Genomic DNA, 17,355 nt, shown 5'->3' with positions numbered 1-17,355 from the left:
TCAACATTAAAGTGCTGCTAAGAACACTTTCTTAGCTCTTTATGTCACATCGTTGTAGAACATATGCTAGGAAATGAAAGAAGGGGTGAACTTCTCAGTCAGCGTTTTGCAATACCCAAACAGCTATAATGAAAGGTTAAACTTACCCAATGCCACAACCAGTGCTATTTTATAGAGCTGCATCTTCACGGATACGTCTATCCACAATAGAATAAACGATGTGAATGACCGTTTTGCAAGCACACAGGGCCTTTTATACAAATGGAGAAGGAAATGAAGACAGTGAATCGAAATAGCCTCAATTGAGAAAGAAAGAAAAGAAATTCCATTTTGAGTTTTTCCTAACCATTTATTTGTGAACTACCAGCATGTTATGTAATATCACCTTGACACTGGATATATTCATTCTTTATTATTTACGTTTTCCTGCTTAGCTATCAGACACATACTGTGCATTAGTAAGGCAGACAGGCGCCCCTTGGCTGTTTCTCTGCTGGATGAAAAGCTGGGTTACACTGACTCATCCAATGACTTGAAAGTAAATATAGCATACACAAAAAGTGAATGGAGTGAAATCTATAAAATGCAAGAAGAATACATACATGTAAATATCAGGTTGCTGTAAGTCTCGTAGTGCAGTGGAATGGTTCCCTGACTTGCGATGATTGTGACAGACCTTGATTGAAGTGGGCAAAGATAGGTACTGCAAGATTTCATATGATGAAAACATACCACTCCTTATGGAATTAAAAGCAAATGCTACATGGCTCCATTGCCAAATTTGCTGCTATTGGCACCAAACATAAACCTTTAGTACGATCTATTGAATAATGGACACAGGTATGATCCAACATCCTTTTAAACATAAGAAGTTTAGATTGATATTAAGAGTGTAGGGATAGAAGGTAGCGAGAGGCTGAAAGCAGGTCAAATAGTCATCTACATGTCACACATATACATCATGTTGCTCCAAACATTTAAGGGAAAACAGAACAATCAGTTCAACGCTTGTAGTCTGAATGTTCAATTGATCTCTATGAGCTCTCTCCACATGACTGATATCGTGTATCAAGACTAGTATATGCTAGTGTTAGAAAACGTAGACGTGGCATGCTATCCTCATTTCAATGTGTAAAGAGTAAACTTAATGTGATTGTATTTAAGAATGAGCTCTAAATGGCATACTATTGTGCCTAGCAGATAGTTGAAGAATGTAATTAAGGCACTGACTGTCATGTAACGGCTATGGACAGATGTGAAGTAAATGGAAATGGTGTTAGTCATGGTATGCTGCTACCTTAATGATGATGTATTTCTCTAAAGTTTCAGGCTTTCTAAGGCACAGAAAGGTCTACACGTGGCCATAAAGAATGTAGACCTGACATGTTTGGGGACTATTGTGTACAGTAATCAGTTCATTTGATATTGAGGCAAATGTAGTTGAGGGGACATGCTCTGTTTTTCTTCACGTACACAATGAGGACAAACCATTTGAAAAAGCTTGAAAGTGAAATGTGTTCACATGTTACTATGAATGTGTTTTGCGGCAGCCTGCCGAATGTGTGGAGCTGGAACTGATGTACTTGGTTTCACTCCCTTTCATTCGAGCCTCGTCTTAATGTCCCCAATGGACAATGATACAGACCATGCCTGTACTTTCCGACAATACAGTCAAGAAGTGAATCATTGGCAGTAATGACTTGCGTTTTTCTATGAGGATTCGATGTTAAAAGTAGCATGTTGAAACTGGCATGAAAAGGTATGCGCTTGGTATGTCTGTGTCTCTGATTTACAGAATATGGGCTTCCTTCTTTCTGATTGTTATGTACGTCTCTTATCAGGGAGGACATACATGTTTCTTCTTGAAATTTGCAAGGAAGCAGTAAGTAAGTACAAAGTGGAAAGGACATTGTTTTTGTGAGTTTATTTGACCAGATTTCTTAAAGCTGACATTGTATAGGACCGTGTAGTTAATGAACATATGACCATGATGACACCAGATGTCCAGCATTTGACAGAAATGTGCAGAGCCAGTTGAGCTTAACCATGGTGGCCGCCACCTCCACCACCGCCCTTTCCACCTCCTCCATGGCCGCCACCTCCTTTGCCACCGCCTCCTTTTCCACCACCTCCTCCATGGCCACCGCCTCCTTTTCCACCACCTCCTCCATGGCCACCGCCTCCTTTTCCACCACCTCCTCCATGGCCACCACCTCCTTTGCCACCGCCTCCCTTGCCGCCACCTCCTTTGCCACCACCGCCTTTGCCGCCACCTCCATGCCCCCCTCCACCTCCTTTGCCACCACCACCTCCGTGGCCACCATAGGCAGAGCCAAAGAAGGCTGTGAACACTGGAAAGGAAATGAAGAAGCACACATCAGTTGTTAATCATCTGTAAAGATCATTCCTAAATTATCGTTTTCAACATTAAAGTGCTGCTAAGAACACTTTCTTAGCTCTTTATGTCACATCGTTGTAGAACATATGCTAGGAAATGAAAGAAGGGGTGAACTTCTCAGTCAGCGTTTTGCAATACCCAAACAGCTATAATGAAAGGTTAAACTTACCCAATGCCACAACCAGTGCTATTTTATAGAGCTGCATCTTCACGGATACGTCTATCCACAATAGAATAAACGATGTGAATGACCGTTTTGCAAGCACACAGGGCCTTTTATACAAATGGAGAAGGAAATGAGGACAGTGAATCGAAATAGCCTCAATTGAGAAAGAAAGAAAAGAAATTCCATTTTGAGTTTTTCCTAACCATTTATTTGTGAACTACCAGCATGTTATGTAATATCACCTTGACACTGGATATATTCATTCTTTATTATTTACGTTTTCCTGCTTAGCTATCAGACACATACTGTGCATTAGTAAGGCAGACAGGCGCCCCTTGGCTGTTTCTCTGCTGGATGAAAAGCTGGGTTACACTGACTCATCCAATGACTTGAAAGTAAATATAGCATACACAAAAAGTGAATGGAGTGAAATCTATAAAATGCAAGAAGAATACATACATGTAAATATCAGGTTGCTGTAAGTCTCGTAGTGCAGTGGAATGGTTCCCTGACTTGCGATGATTGTAACAGACCTTGATTGAAGTGGGCAAAGATAGGTACTGCAAGATTTCATATGATGAAAACGTACCACTCCTTATGGAATTAAAAGCAAATGCTACATGGCTCCATTGCCAAATTTGCTGCTAGTGGCACCAAACATAAACCTTTAGTACGATCTATTGAATAATGGACACAGGTATGATCCAACATCCTTTTAAACATAAGAAGTTTAGATTGATATTAAGAGTGTAGGGATAGAAGGTAGCGAGAGGCTGAAAGCAGGTCAAATAGTCATCTACATGTCACACATATACATCATGTTGCTCCAAACATTTAAGGGAAAACAGAACAATCAGTTCAACGCTTGTAGTCTGAATGTTCAATTGATCTCTATGAGCTCTCTCCACATGACGATGTCGTGTATCAAGACTAGTATATGCTAGTGTTAGAAAACGTAGACGTGGCATGCTATCCTCATTTCAATGTGTAAAGAGTAAACTTAATGTGATTGTATTTAAGAATGAGCTCTAAATGGCATACTATTGTGCCTAGCAGATAGTTGAAGAATGTAATTAAGGCACTGACAGTCATGTAACGGCTATGGACAGATGTGAAGTAAATGGTGTTAGTCATGGTATGCTGCTACCTTAATGATGATGTATTTCTCTAAAGTTTCAGGCTTTCTAAGGCACAGAAAGGTCTACACGTGGCCATAAAGAATGTAGACCTGACATGTTTGGGGACTATTGTGTACAGTAATCAGTTCATTTGATATTGAGGCAAATGTAGTTGAGGGGACATGCTCTGTTTTTCTTCACGTACACAATGAGGACAAACCATTTGAAAAAGCTTGAAAGTGAAATGTGTTCACATGTTACTATGAATGTGTTTTGCGGCAGCCTGCCGAATGTGTGGAGCTGGAACTGATGTACTTGGTTTCACTCCCTTTCATTCGAGCCTCGTCTTAATGTCCCCAATGGACAATGATACAGACCATGCCTGTACTTTCCGACAATACAGTCAAGAAGTGAATCATTGGCAGTAATGACTTGCGTTTTTCTATGAGGATTCGATGTTAAAAGTAGCATGTTGAAACTGGCATGAAAAGGTATGCGCTTGGTATGTCTGTGTCTCTGATTTACAGAATATGGGCTTCCTTCTTTCTGATTGTTATGTACGTCTCTTATCAGGGAGGACATACATGTTTCTTCTTGAAATTTGCAAGGAAGCAATAAGTAAGTACAAAGTGGAAAGGGCATTGTTTTTGTGAGTTTATTTGACCAGATTTCTTAAAGCTGACATTGTATAGGACGGTGTAGTTAATGAACATATGACCATGATGACACCAGATGTCCAGCATTTGACAGAAATGTGCAGAGCCAGTTGAACTTAACCATGGTGGCCGCCACCTCCACCACCGCCCTTTCCACCTCCTCCATGGCCGCCACCTCCTTTGCCACCGCCTCCTTTTCCACCACCTCCTCCATGGCCACCGCCTCCTTTTCCACCACCTCCTCCATGGCCACCGCCTCCTTTTCCACCACCTCCTCCATGGCCACCACCTCCTTTGCCACCGCCTCCCTTGCCGCCACCTCCTTTGCCACCACCGCCTTTGCCGCCACCTCCATGCCCCCCTCCACCTCCTTTGCCACCACCACCTCCGTGGCCACCATAGGCAGAGCCAAAGAAGGCTGTGAACACTGGAAAGGAAATGAAGAAGCACACATCAGTTGTTAATCATCTGTAAAGATCATTCCTAAAATATCGTTTTCAACATTAAAGTGCTGCTAAGAACACTTTCTTAGCTCTTTAAGTCACATCGTTGTAGAACATATGCTAGGAAATGAAAGAAGGGGTGAACTTCTCAGTCAGCGTTTTTGCAATACCCAAACAGCTATAATGAAAGGTTAAACTTACCCAATGCCACAACCAGTGCTATTTTATAGAGCTGCATCTTCACGGATACGTCTATCCACAATAGAATAAACGATGTGAATGACCGTTTTGCAAGCACACAGGGCCTTTTATACAAATGGAGAAGGAAATGAGGACAGTGAATCGAAATAGCCTCAATTGAGAAAGAAAGAAAAGAAATTCCATTTTGAGTTTTTCCTAACCATTTATTTGTGAACTACCAGCATGTTATGTAATATCACCTTGACACTGGATATATTCATTCTTTATTATTTACGTTTTCCTGCTTAGCTATCAGACACATACTGTGCATTAGTAAGGCAGACAGGCGCCCCTTGGCTGTTTCTCTGCTGGATGAAAAGCTGGGTTACACTGACTCATCCAATGACTTGAAAGTAAATATAGCATACACAAAAAGTGAATGGAGTGAAATCTATAAAATGCAAGAAGAATACATACATGTAAATATCAGGTTGCTGTAAGTCTCGTAGTGCAGTGGAATGGTTTCCTGACTTGCGATGATTGTAACAGACCTTGATTGAAGTGGGCAAAGATAGGTACTGCAAGATTTCATATGATGAAAACGTACCACTCCTTATGGAATTAAAAGCAAATGCTACATGGCTCCATTGCCAAATTTGCTGCTAGTGGCACCAAACATAAACCTTTAGTACGATCTATTGAATAATGGACACAGGTATGATCCAACATCCTTTTAAACATAAGAAGTTTAGATTGATATTAAGAGTGTAGGGATAGAAGGTAGCGAGAGGCTGAAAGCAGGTCAAATAGTCATCTACATGTCACACATATACATCATGTTGCTCCAAACATTTAAGGGAAAACAGAACAATCAGTTCAACGCTTGTAGTCTGAATGTTCAATTGATCTCTATGAGCTCTCTCCACATGACTGATATCGTGTATCAAGACTAGTATATGCTAGTGTTAGAAAACGTAGACGTGGCATGCTATCCTCATTTCAATGTGTAAAGAGTAAACTTAATGTGATTGTATTTAAGAATGAGCTCTAAATGGCATACTATTGTGCCTAGCAGATAGTTGAAGAATGTAATTAAGGCACTGACTGTCATGTAACGGCTATGGACAGATGTGAAGTAAATGGTGTTAGTCATGGTATGCTGCTACCTTAATGATGATGTATTTCTCTAAAGTTTCAGGCTTTCTAAGGCACAGAAAGGTCTACACGTGGCCATAAAGAATGTAGACCTGACATGTTTGGGGACTATTGTGTACAGTAATCAGTTCATTTGATATTGAGGCAAATGTAGTTGAGGGGACATGCTCTGTTTTTCTTCACGTAAACAATGAGGACAAATCATTTGAAAAAGCTTGAAAGTGAAATGTGTTCACATGTTACTATGAATGTGTTTTGCGGCAGCCTGCCGAATGTGTGGAGCTGGAACTGATGTACTTGGTTTCACTCCCTTTCATTCGAGCCTCGTCTTAATGTCCCCAATGGACAATGATACAGACCATGCCTGTACTTTCCGACAATACAGTCAAGAAGTGAATCATTGGCAGTAATGACTTGCGTTTTTCTATGAGGATTCGATGTTAAAAGTAGCATGTTGAAACTGGCATGAAAAGGTATGCGCTTGGTATGTCTGTGTCTCTGATTTACAGAATATGGGCTTCCTTCTTTCTGATTGTTATGTACGTCTCTTATCAGGGAGGACATACATGTTTCTTCTTGAAATTTGCAAGGAAGCAATAAGTAAGTACAAAGTGGAAAGGGCATTGTTTTTGTGAGTTTATTTGACCAGATTTCTTAAAGCTGACATTGTATAGGACGGTGTAGTTAATGAACATATGACCATGATGACACCAGATGTCCAGCATTTGACAGAAATGTGCAGAGCCAGTTGAACTTAACCATGGTGGCCGCCACCTCCACCACCGCCCTTTCCACCTCCTCCATGGCCGCCACCTCCTTTGCCACCGCCTCCTTTTCCACCACCTCCTCCATGGCCACCGCCTCCTTTTCCACCACCTCCTCCATGGCCACCGCCTCCTTTTCCACCACCTCCTCCATGGCCACCACCTCCTTTGCCACCGCCTCCCTTGCCGCCACCTCCTTTGCCACCACCGCCTTTGCCGCCACCTCCATGCCCCCCTCCACCTCCTTTGCCACCACCACCTCCGTGGCCACCATAGGCAGAGCCAAAGAAGGCTGTGAACACTGGAAAGGAAATGAAGAAGCACACATCAGTTGTTAATCATCTGTAAAGATCATTCCTAAAATATCGTTTTCAACATTAAAGTGCTGCTAAGAACACTTTCTTAGCTCTTTAAGTCACATCGTTGTAGAACATATGCTAGGAAATGAAAGAAGGGGTGAACGTCTCAGTCAGCGTTTTGCAATACCCAAACAGCTATAATGAAAGGTTAAACTTACCCAATGCCACAACCAGTGCTATTTTATAGAGCTGCATCTTCACGGATACGTCTATCCACAATAGAATAAACGATGTGAATGACCGTTTTGCAAGCACACAGGGCCTTTTATACAAATGGAGAAGGAAATGAAGACAGTGAATCGAAATAGCCTCAATTGAGAAAGAAAGAAAAGAAATTCCATTTTGAGTTTTCCTAACCATTTATTTGTGAACTACCAGCATGTTATGTAATATCACCTTGACACTGGATATATTCATTCTTTATTATTTACGTTTTCCTGCTTAGCTATCAGACACATACTGTGCATTAGTAAGGCAGACAGGCGCCCCTTGGCTGTTTCTCTGCTGGATGAAAAGCTGAGTTACACTGACTCATCCAATGACTTGAAAGTAAATATAGCATACACAAAAAGTGAATGGAGTGAAATCTATAAAATGCAAGAAGAATACATACATGTAAATATCAGGTTGCTGTAAGTCTCGTAGTGCAGTGGAATGGTTTCCTGACTTGCGATGATTGTAACAGACCTTGATTGAAGTGGGCAAAGATAGGTACTGCAAGATTTCATATGATGAAAACGTACCACTCCTTATGGAATTAAAAGCAAATGCTACATGGCTCCATTGCCAAATTTGCTGCTAGTGGCACCAAACATAAACCTTTAGTACGATCTATTGAATAATGGACACAGGTATGATCCAACATCCTTTTAAACATAAGAAGTTTAGATTGATATTAAGAGTGTAGGGATAGAAGGTAGCGAGAGGCTGAAAGCAGGTCAAATAGTCATCTACATGTCACACATATACATCATGTTGCTCCAAACATTTAAGGGAAAACAGAACAATCAGTTCAACGCTTGTAGTCTGAATGTTCAATTGATCTCTATGAGCTCTCTCCACATGACTGATATCGTGTATCAAGACTAGTATATGCTAGTGTTAGAAAACGTAGACGTGGCATGCTATCCTCATTTCAATGTGTAAAGAGTAAACTTAATGTGATTGTATTTAAGAATGAGCTCTAAATGGCATACTATTGTGCCTAGCAGATAGTTGAAGAATGTAATTAAGGCACTGACTGTCATGTAACGGCTATGGACAGATGTGAAGTAAATGGTGTTAGTCATGGTATGCTGCTACCTTAATGATGATGTATTTCTCTAAAGTTTCAGGCTTTCTAAGGCACAGAAAGGTCTACACGTGGCCATAAAGAATGTAGACCTGACATGTTTGGGGACTATTGTGTACAGTAATCAGTTCATTTGATATTGAGGCAAATGTAGTTGAGGGGACATGCTCTGTTTTTCTTCACGTACACAATGAGGACAAACCATTTGAAAAAGCTTGAAAGTGAAATGTGTTCACATGTTACTATGAATGTGTTTTGCGGCAGCCTGCCGAATGTGTGGAGCTGGAACTGATGTACTTGGTTTCACTCCCTTTCATTCGAGCCTCGTCTTAATGTCCCCAATGGACAATGATACAGACCATGCCTGTACTTTCCGACAATACAGTCAAGAAGTGAATCATTGGCAGTAATGACTTGCGTTTTTCTATGAGGATTCGATGTTAAAAGTAGCATGTTGAAACTGGCATGAAAAGGTATGCGCTTGGTATGTCTGTGTCTCTGATTTACAGAATATGGGCTTCCTTCTTTCTGATTGTTATGTACGTCTCTTATCAGGGAGGACATACATGTTTCTTCTTGAAATTTGCAAGGAAGCAATAAGTAAGTACAAAGTGGAAAGGGCATTGTTTTTGTGAGTTTATTTGACCAGATTTCTTAAAGCTGACATTGTATAGGACGGTGTAGTTAATGAACATATGACCATGATGACACCAGATGTCCAGCATTTGACAGAAATGTGCAGAGCCAGTTGAACTTAACCATGGTGGCCGCCACCTCCACCACCGCCCTTTCCACCTCCTCCATGGCCGCCACCTCCTTTGCCACCGCCTCCTTTTCCACCACCTCCTCCATGGCCACCGCCTCCTTTTCCACCACCTCCTCCATGGCCACCGCCTCCTTTTCCACCACCTCCTCCATGGCCACCACCTCCTTTGCCACCGCCTCCCTTGCCGCCACCTCCTTTGCCACCACCGCCTTTGCCGCCACCTCCATGCCCCCCTCCACCTCCTTTGCCACCACCACCTCCGTGGCCACCATAGGCAGAGCCAAAGAAGGCTGTGAACACTGGAAAGGAAATGAAGAAGCACACATCAGTTGTTAATCATCTGTAAAGATCATTCCTAAAATATCGTTTTCAACATTAAAGTGCTGCTAAGAACACTTTCTTAGCTCTTTAAGTCACATCGTTGTAGAACATATGCTAGGAAATGAAAGAAGGGGTGAACGTCTCAGTCAGCGTTTTGCAATACCCAAACAGCTATAATGAAAGGTTAAACTTACCCAATGCCACAACCAGTGCTATTTTATAGAGCTGCATCTTCACGGATACGTCTATCCACAATAGAATAAACGATGTGAATGACCGTTTTGCAAGCACACAGGGCCTTTTATACAAATGGAGAAGGAAATGAAGACAGTGAATCGAAATAGCCTCAATTGAGAAAGAAAGAAAAGAAATTCCATTTTGAGTTTTCCTAACCATTTATTTGTGAACTACCAGCATGTTATGTAATATCACCTTGACACTGGATATATTCATTCTTTATTATTTACGTTTTCCTGCTTAGCTATCAGACACATACTGTGCATTAGTAAGGCAGACAGGCGCCCCTTGGCTGTTTCTCTGCTGGATGAAAAGCTGAGTTACACTGACTCATCCAATGACTTGAAAGTAAATATAGCATACACAAAAAGTGAATGGAGTGAAATCTATAAAATGCAAGAAGAATACATACATGTAAATATCAGGTTGCTGTAAGTCTCGTAGTGCAGTGGAATGGTTCCCTGACTTGCGATGATTGTAACAGACCTTGATTGAAGTGGGCAAAGATAGGTACTGCAAGATTTCATATGATGAAAACGTACCACTCCTTATGGAATTAAAAGCAAATGCTACATGGCTCCATTGCCAAATTTGCTGCTAGTGGCACCAAACATAAACCTTTAGTACGATCTATTGAATAATGGACACAGGTATGATCCAACATCCTTTTAAACATAAGAAGTTTAGATTGATATTAAGAGTGTAGGGATAGAAGGTAGCGAGAGGCTGAAAGCAGGTCAAATAGTCATCTACATGTCACACATATACATCATGTTGCTCCAAACATTTAAGGGAAAACAGAACAATCAGTTCAACGCTTGTAGTCTGAATGTTCAATTGATCTCTATGAGCTCTCTCCACATGACTGATATCGTGTATCAAGACTAGTATATGCTAGTGTTAGAAAACGTAGACGTGGCATGCTATCCTCATTTCAATGTGTAAAGAGTAAACTTAATGTGATTGTATTTAAGAATGAGCTCTAAATGGCATACTATTGTGCCTAGCAGATAGTTGAAGAATGTAATTAAGGCACTGACTGTCATGTAACGGCTATGGACAGATGTGAAGTAAATGGTGTTAGTCATGGTATGCTGCTACCTTAATGATGATGTATTTCTCTAAAGTTTCAGGCTTTCTAAGGCACAGAAAGGTCTACACGTGGCCATAAAGAATGTAGACCTGACATGTTTGGGGACTATTGTGTACAGTAATCAGTTCATTTGATATTGAGGCAAATGTAGTTGAGGGGACATGCTCTGTTTTTCTTCACGTACACAATGAGGACAAACCATTTGAAAAAGCTTGAAAGTGAAATGTGTTCACATGTTACTATGAATGTGTTTTGCGGCAGCCTGCCGAATGTGTGGAGCTGGAACTGATGTACTTGGTTTCACTCCCTTTCATTCGAGCCTCGTCTTAATGTCCCCAATGGACAATGATACAGACCATGCCTGTACTTTCCGACAATACAGTCAAGAAGTGAATCATTGGCAGTAATGACTTGCGTTTTTCTATGAGGATTCGATGTTAAAAGTAGCATGTTGAAACTGGCATGAAAAGGTATGCGCTTGGTATGTCTGTGTCTCTGATTTACAGAATATGGGCTTCCTTCTTTCTGATTGTTATGTACGTCTCTTATCAGGGAGGACATACATGTTTCTTCTTGAAATTTGCAAGGAAGCAATAAGTAAGTACAAAGTGGAAAGGGCATTGTTTTTGTGAGTTTATTTGACCAGATTTCTTAAAGCTGACATTGTATAGGACGGTGTAGTTAATGAACATATGACCATGATGACACCAGATGTCCAGCATTTGACAGAAATGTGCAGAGCCAGTTGAACTTAACCATGGTGGCCGCCACCTCCACCACCGCCCTTTCCACCTCCTCCATGGCCGCCACCTCCTTTGCCACCGCCTCCTTTTCCACCACCTCCTCCATGGCCACCGCCTCCTTTTCCACCACCTCCTCCATGGCCACCGCCTCCTTTTCCACCACCTCCTCCATGGCCACCACCTCCTTTCCCACCGCCTCCCTTGCCGCCACCTCCTTTGCCACCACCGCCTTTGCCGCCACCTCCATGCCCCCCTCCACCTCCTTTGCCACCACCACCTCCGTGGCCACCATAGGCAGAGCCAAAGAAGGCTGTGAACACTGGAAAGGAAATGAAGAAGCACACATCAGTTGTTAATCATCTGTAAAGATCATTCCTAAAATATCGTTTTCAACATTAAAGTGCTGCTAAGAACACTTTCTTAGCTCTTTAAGTCACATCGTTGTAGAACATATGCTAGGAAATGAAAGAAGGGGTGAACGTCTCAGTCAGCGTTTTGCAATACCCAAACAGCTATAATGAAAGGTTAAACTTACCCAATGCCACAACCAGTGCTATTTTATAGAGCTGCATCTTCACGGATACGTCTATCCACAATAGAATAAACGATGTGAATGACCGTTTTGCAAGCACACAGGGCCTTTTATACAAATGGAGAAGGAAATGAAGACAGTGAATCGAAATAGCCTCAATTGAGAAAGAAAGAAAAGAAATTCCATTTTGAGTTTTCCTAACCATTTATTTGTGAACTACCAGCATGTTATGTAATATCACCTTGACACTGGATATATTCATTCTTTATTATTTACGTTTTCCTGCTTAGCTATCAGACACATACTGTGCATTAGTAAGGCAGACAGGCGCCCCTTGGCTGTTTCTCTGCTGGATGAAAAGCTGAGTTACACTGACTCATCCAATGACTTGAAAGTAAATATAGCATACACAAAAAGTGAATGGAGTGAAATCTATAAAATGCAAGAAGAATACATACATGTAAATATCAGGTTGCTGTAAGTCTCGTAGTGCAGTGGAATGGTTCCCTGACTTGCGATGATTGTAACAGACCTTGATTGAAGTGGGCAAAGATAGGTACTGCAAGATTTCATATGATGAAAACGTACCACTCCTTATGGAATTAAAAGCAAATGCTACATGGCTCCATTGCCAAATTTGCTGCTAGTGGCACCAAACATAAACCTTTAGTACGATCTATTGAATAATGGACACAGGTATGATCCAACATCCTTTTAAACATAAGAAGTTTAGATTGATATTAAGAGTGTAGGGATAGAAGGTAGCGAGAGGCTGAAAGCAGGTCAAATAGTCATCTACATGTCACACATATACATCATGTTGCTCCAAACATTTAAGGGAAAACAGAACAATCAGTTCAACGCTTGTAGTCTGAATGTTCAATTGATCTCTATGAGCTCTCTCCACATGACTGATATCGTGTATCAAGACTAGTATATGCTAGTGTTAGAAAACGTAGACGTGGCATGCTATCCTCATTTCAATGTGTAAAGAGTAAACTTAATGTGATTGTATTTAAGAATGAGCTCTAAATGGCATACTATTGTGCCTAGCAGATAGTTGAAGAATGTAATTAAGGCACTGACTGTCATGTAACGGCTATGGACAGATGTGAAGTAAATGGTGTTAGTCATGGTATGCTGCTACCTTAATGATGATGTATTTCTCTAAAGTTTCAGGCTTTCTAAGGCACAGAAAGGTCTACACGTGGCCATAAAGAATGTAGACCTGACATGTTTGGGGACTATTGTGTACAGTAATCAGTTCATTTGATATTGAGGCAAATGTAGTTGAGGGGTCATGCTCTGTTTTTCTTCACGTACACAATGAGGACAAACCATTTGAAAAAGCTTGAAAGTGAAATGTGTTCACATGTTACTATGAATGTGTTTTGCGGCAGCCTGCCGAATGTGTGGAGCTGGAACTGATGTACTTGGTTTCACTCCCTTTCATTCGAGCCTCGTCTTAATGTCCCCAATGGACAATGATACAGACCATGCCTGTACTTTCCGACAATACAGTCAAGAAGTGAATCATTGGCAGTAATGACTTGCGTTTTTCTATGAGGATTCGATGTTAAAAGTAGCATGTTGAAACTGGCATGAAAAGGTATGCGCTTGGTATGTCTGTGTCTCTGATTTACAGAATATGGGCTTCCTTCTTTCTGATTGTTATGTACGTCTCTTATCAGGGAGGACATACATGTTTCTTCTTGAAATTTGCAAGGAAGCAATAAGTAAGTACAAAGTGGAAAGGGCATTGTTTTTGTGAGTTTATTTGACCAGATTTCTTAAAGCTGACATTGTATAGGACGGTGTAGTTAATGAACATATGACCATGATGACACCAGATGTCCAGCATTTGACAGAAATGTGCAGAGCCAGTTGAACTTAACCATGGTGGCCGCCACCTCCACCACCGCCCTTTCCACCTCCTCCATGGCCGCCACCTCCTTTGCCACCGCCTCCTTTTCCACCACCTCCTCCATGGCCACCGCCTCCTTTTCCACCACCTCCTCCATGGCCACCGCCTCCTTTTCCACCACCTCCTCCATGGCCACCACCTCCTTTGCCACCGCCTCCCTTGCCGCCACCTCCTTTGCCACCACCGCCTTTGCCGCCACCTCCATGCCCCCCTCCACCTCCTTTGCCACCACCACCTCCGTGGCCACCATAGGCAGAGCCAAAGAAGGCTGTGAACACTGGAAAGGAAATGAAGAAGCACACATCAGTTGTTAATCATCTGTAAAGATCATTCCTAAAATATCGTTTTCAACATTAAAGTGCTGCTAAGAACACTTTCTTAGCTCTTTAAGTCACATCGTTGTAGAACATATGCTAGGAAATGAAAGAAGGGGTGAACTTCTCAGTCAGCGTTTTTGCAATACCCAAACAGCTATAATGAAAGGTTAAACTTACCCAATGCCACAACCAGTGCTATTTTATAGAGCTGCATCTTCACGGATACGTCTATCCACAATAGAATAAACGATGTGAATGACCGTTTTGCAAGCACACATGGCCTTTTATACAAATGGAGAAGGAAATGAAGACAGTGAATCGAAATAGCCTCAATTGAGAAAGAAAGAAAAGAAATTCCATTTTGAGTTTTTCCTAACCATTTATTTGTGAACTACCAGCATGTTATGTAATATCACCTTGACACTGGATATATTCATTCTTTATTATTTACGTTTTCCTGCTTAGCCATCAGACACATACTGTGCATTAGTAAGGCAGACAGGCGCCCCTTGGCTGTTTCTCTGCTGGATGAAAAGCTGGGTTACACTGACTCATCCAATGACTTGAAAGTAAATATAGCATACACAAAAAGTGAATGGAGTGAAATCTATAAAATGCAAGAAGAATACATACATGTAAATATCAGGTTGCTGTAAGTCTCGTAGTGCAGTGGAATGGTTCCCTGACTTGCGATGATTGTAACAAACCTTGATTGAAGTGGGCAAAGATAGGTACTGCAAGATTTCATATGATGAAAACGTACCACTCCTTATGGAATTAAAAGCAAATGCTACATGGCTCCATTGCCAAATTTGCTGCTAGTGGCACCAAACATAAACCTTTAGTACGATCTATTGAATAATGGACACAGGTATGATCCAACATCCTTTTAAACATAAGAAGTTTAGATTGATATTAAGAGTGTAGGGATAGAAGGTAGCGAGAGGCTGAAAGCAGGTCAAATAGTCATCTACATGTCACACATATACATCATGTTGCTCCAAACATTTAAGGGAAAACAGAACAATCAGTTCAACGTTTGTAGTCTGAATGTTCAATTGATCTCTATGAGCTCTCTCCACATGACTGATATCGTGTATCAAGACTAGTATATGCTAGTGTTAGAAAACGTAGACGTGGCATGCTATCCTCATTTCAATGTGTAAAGAGTAAACTTAATGTGATTGTATTTAAGAATGAGCTCTAAATGGCATACTATTGTGCCTAGCAGATAGTTGAAGAATGTAATTAAGGCACTGACTGTCATGTAACGGCTATGGACAGATGTGAAGTAAATGGTGTTAGTCATGGTATGCTGCTACCTTAATGATGATGTATTTCTCTAAAGTTTCAGGCTTTCTAAGGCACAGAAAGGTCTACACGTGGCCATAAAGAATGTAGACCTGACATGTTTGGGGACTATTGTGTACAGTAATCAGTTCATTTGATATTGAGGCAAATGTAGTTGAGGGGACATGCTCTGTTTTTCTTCACGTACACAATGAGGACAAACCATTTGAAAAAGCTTGAAAGTGAAATGTGTTCACATGTTACTATGAATGTGTTTTGCGGCAGCCTGCCGAATGTGTGGAGCTGGAACTGATGTACTTGGTTTCACTCCCTTTCATTCGAGCCTCGTCTTAATGTCCCCAATGGACAATGATACAGACCATGCCTGTACTTTCCGACAATACAGTCAAGAAGTGAATCATTGGCAGTAATGACTTGCGTTTTTCTATGAGGATTCGATGTTAAAAGTAGCATGTTGAAACTGGCATGAAAAGGTATGCGCTTGGTATGTCTGTGTCTCTGATTTACAGAATATGGGCTTCCTTCTTTCTGATTGTTATGTACGTCTCTTATCAGGGAGGACATACATGTTTCTTCTTGAAATTTGCAAGGAAGCAATAAGTAAGTACAAAGTGGAAAGGACATTGTTTTTGTGAGTTTATTTGACCAGATTTCTTAAAGCTGACATTGTATAGGACGGTGTAGTTAATGAACATATGACCATGATGACACCAGATGTCCAGCATTTGACAGAAATGTGCAGAGGCACTTGAGCTTAACCATGGTGGCCGCCACCTCCACCACCGCCCTTTCCACCTCCTCCATGGCCGCCACCTCCTTTGCCACCGCCTCCTTTTCCACCACCTCCTCCATGGCCACCGCCTCCTTTTCCACCACCTCCTCCATGGCCACCGCCTCCTTTTCCACCACCTCCTCCATGGCCACCACCTCCTTTGCCACCGCCTCCCTTGCCGCCACCTCCTTTGCCACCACCGCCTTTGCCGCCACCTCCATGCCCCCCTCCACCTCCTTTGCCACCACCACCTCCGTGGCCACCATAGGCAGAGCCAAAGAAGGCTGTGAACACTGGAAAGGAAATGAAGAAGCACACATCAGTTGTTAACCATCTGTAAAAAACATCCCTAAAATATCGTTTTCAACATTAAAGTGCTGCTAAGAACACTTTCTTAGCTCTTTAAGTCACATCGTTGTAGAACATATGCTATGAAATGAAAGAAGGGGTGAACTTCTCAGTCAGCGTTTTTGCAATACCGAAACAGCCATAATGAAAGGTTAAACTTACCCAATGCCACAACCAGTGCTATTTTATAGACCTGCATCTTTATGGATACGTCTATCCACAATAGAATAAACGATGTAAATGACCGTTTTGCAAGCACACAGGGCCTTTTATACAAATGGAGAAGGAAATGAAGACAGTGAATCGAAATAGCCTCAATTGAGAACGAAAGAAAAGAAATTCCATTTTGAGTTTTTCCTAACCATTTATTTGTGAACTACCAGCATGTTATGTAATATCACCTTGACACTGGATATATTCATTCTTTATTATTTACGTTTTCCTGCTTAGCTATCAGACAC

At 41.5% G+C, this 17,355-nt stretch overlaps 1 protein-coding gene across 1 annotated transcript; it reads right to left on the bottom strand.

Annotated features, from left to right (window-relative positions):
• Positions 1-39: 39 nt before the first annotated feature.
• LOC137267675 (uncharacterized) lies at positions 40-17,037 on the bottom strand. Its single transcript, XM_067802143.1, has 9 exons — positions 17,026-17,037; positions 16,651-16,839; positions 14,235-14,423; positions 11,803-12,009; positions 9,407-9,595; positions 6,993-7,181; positions 4,577-4,765; positions 2,163-2,351; positions 40-66 (listed from the first exon to the last, which is right to left on the bottom strand). The coding sequence occupies exons 1-9, from the start codon at positions 17,035-17,037 to the stop codon at positions 40-42; spliced, it is 1,380 nt and encodes a 459-aa protein (XP_067658244.1).
• Between the last annotated feature and the right edge of the window lie 318 nt (positions 17,038-17,355).

Source organism: Haliotis asinina, chromosome 16 (genome assembly GCF_037392515.1).
Source record: "Haliotis asinina isolate JCU_RB_2024 chromosome 16, JCU_Hal_asi_v2, whole genome shotgun sequence".
Taxonomy (NCBI): Eukaryota; Metazoa; Mollusca; class Gastropoda; order Lepetellida; family Haliotidae; genus Haliotis; species Haliotis asinina.
Note: the sequence above shows the minus strand (reverse complement) of the source record. Positions and strands in the feature narration are given on the sequence as shown.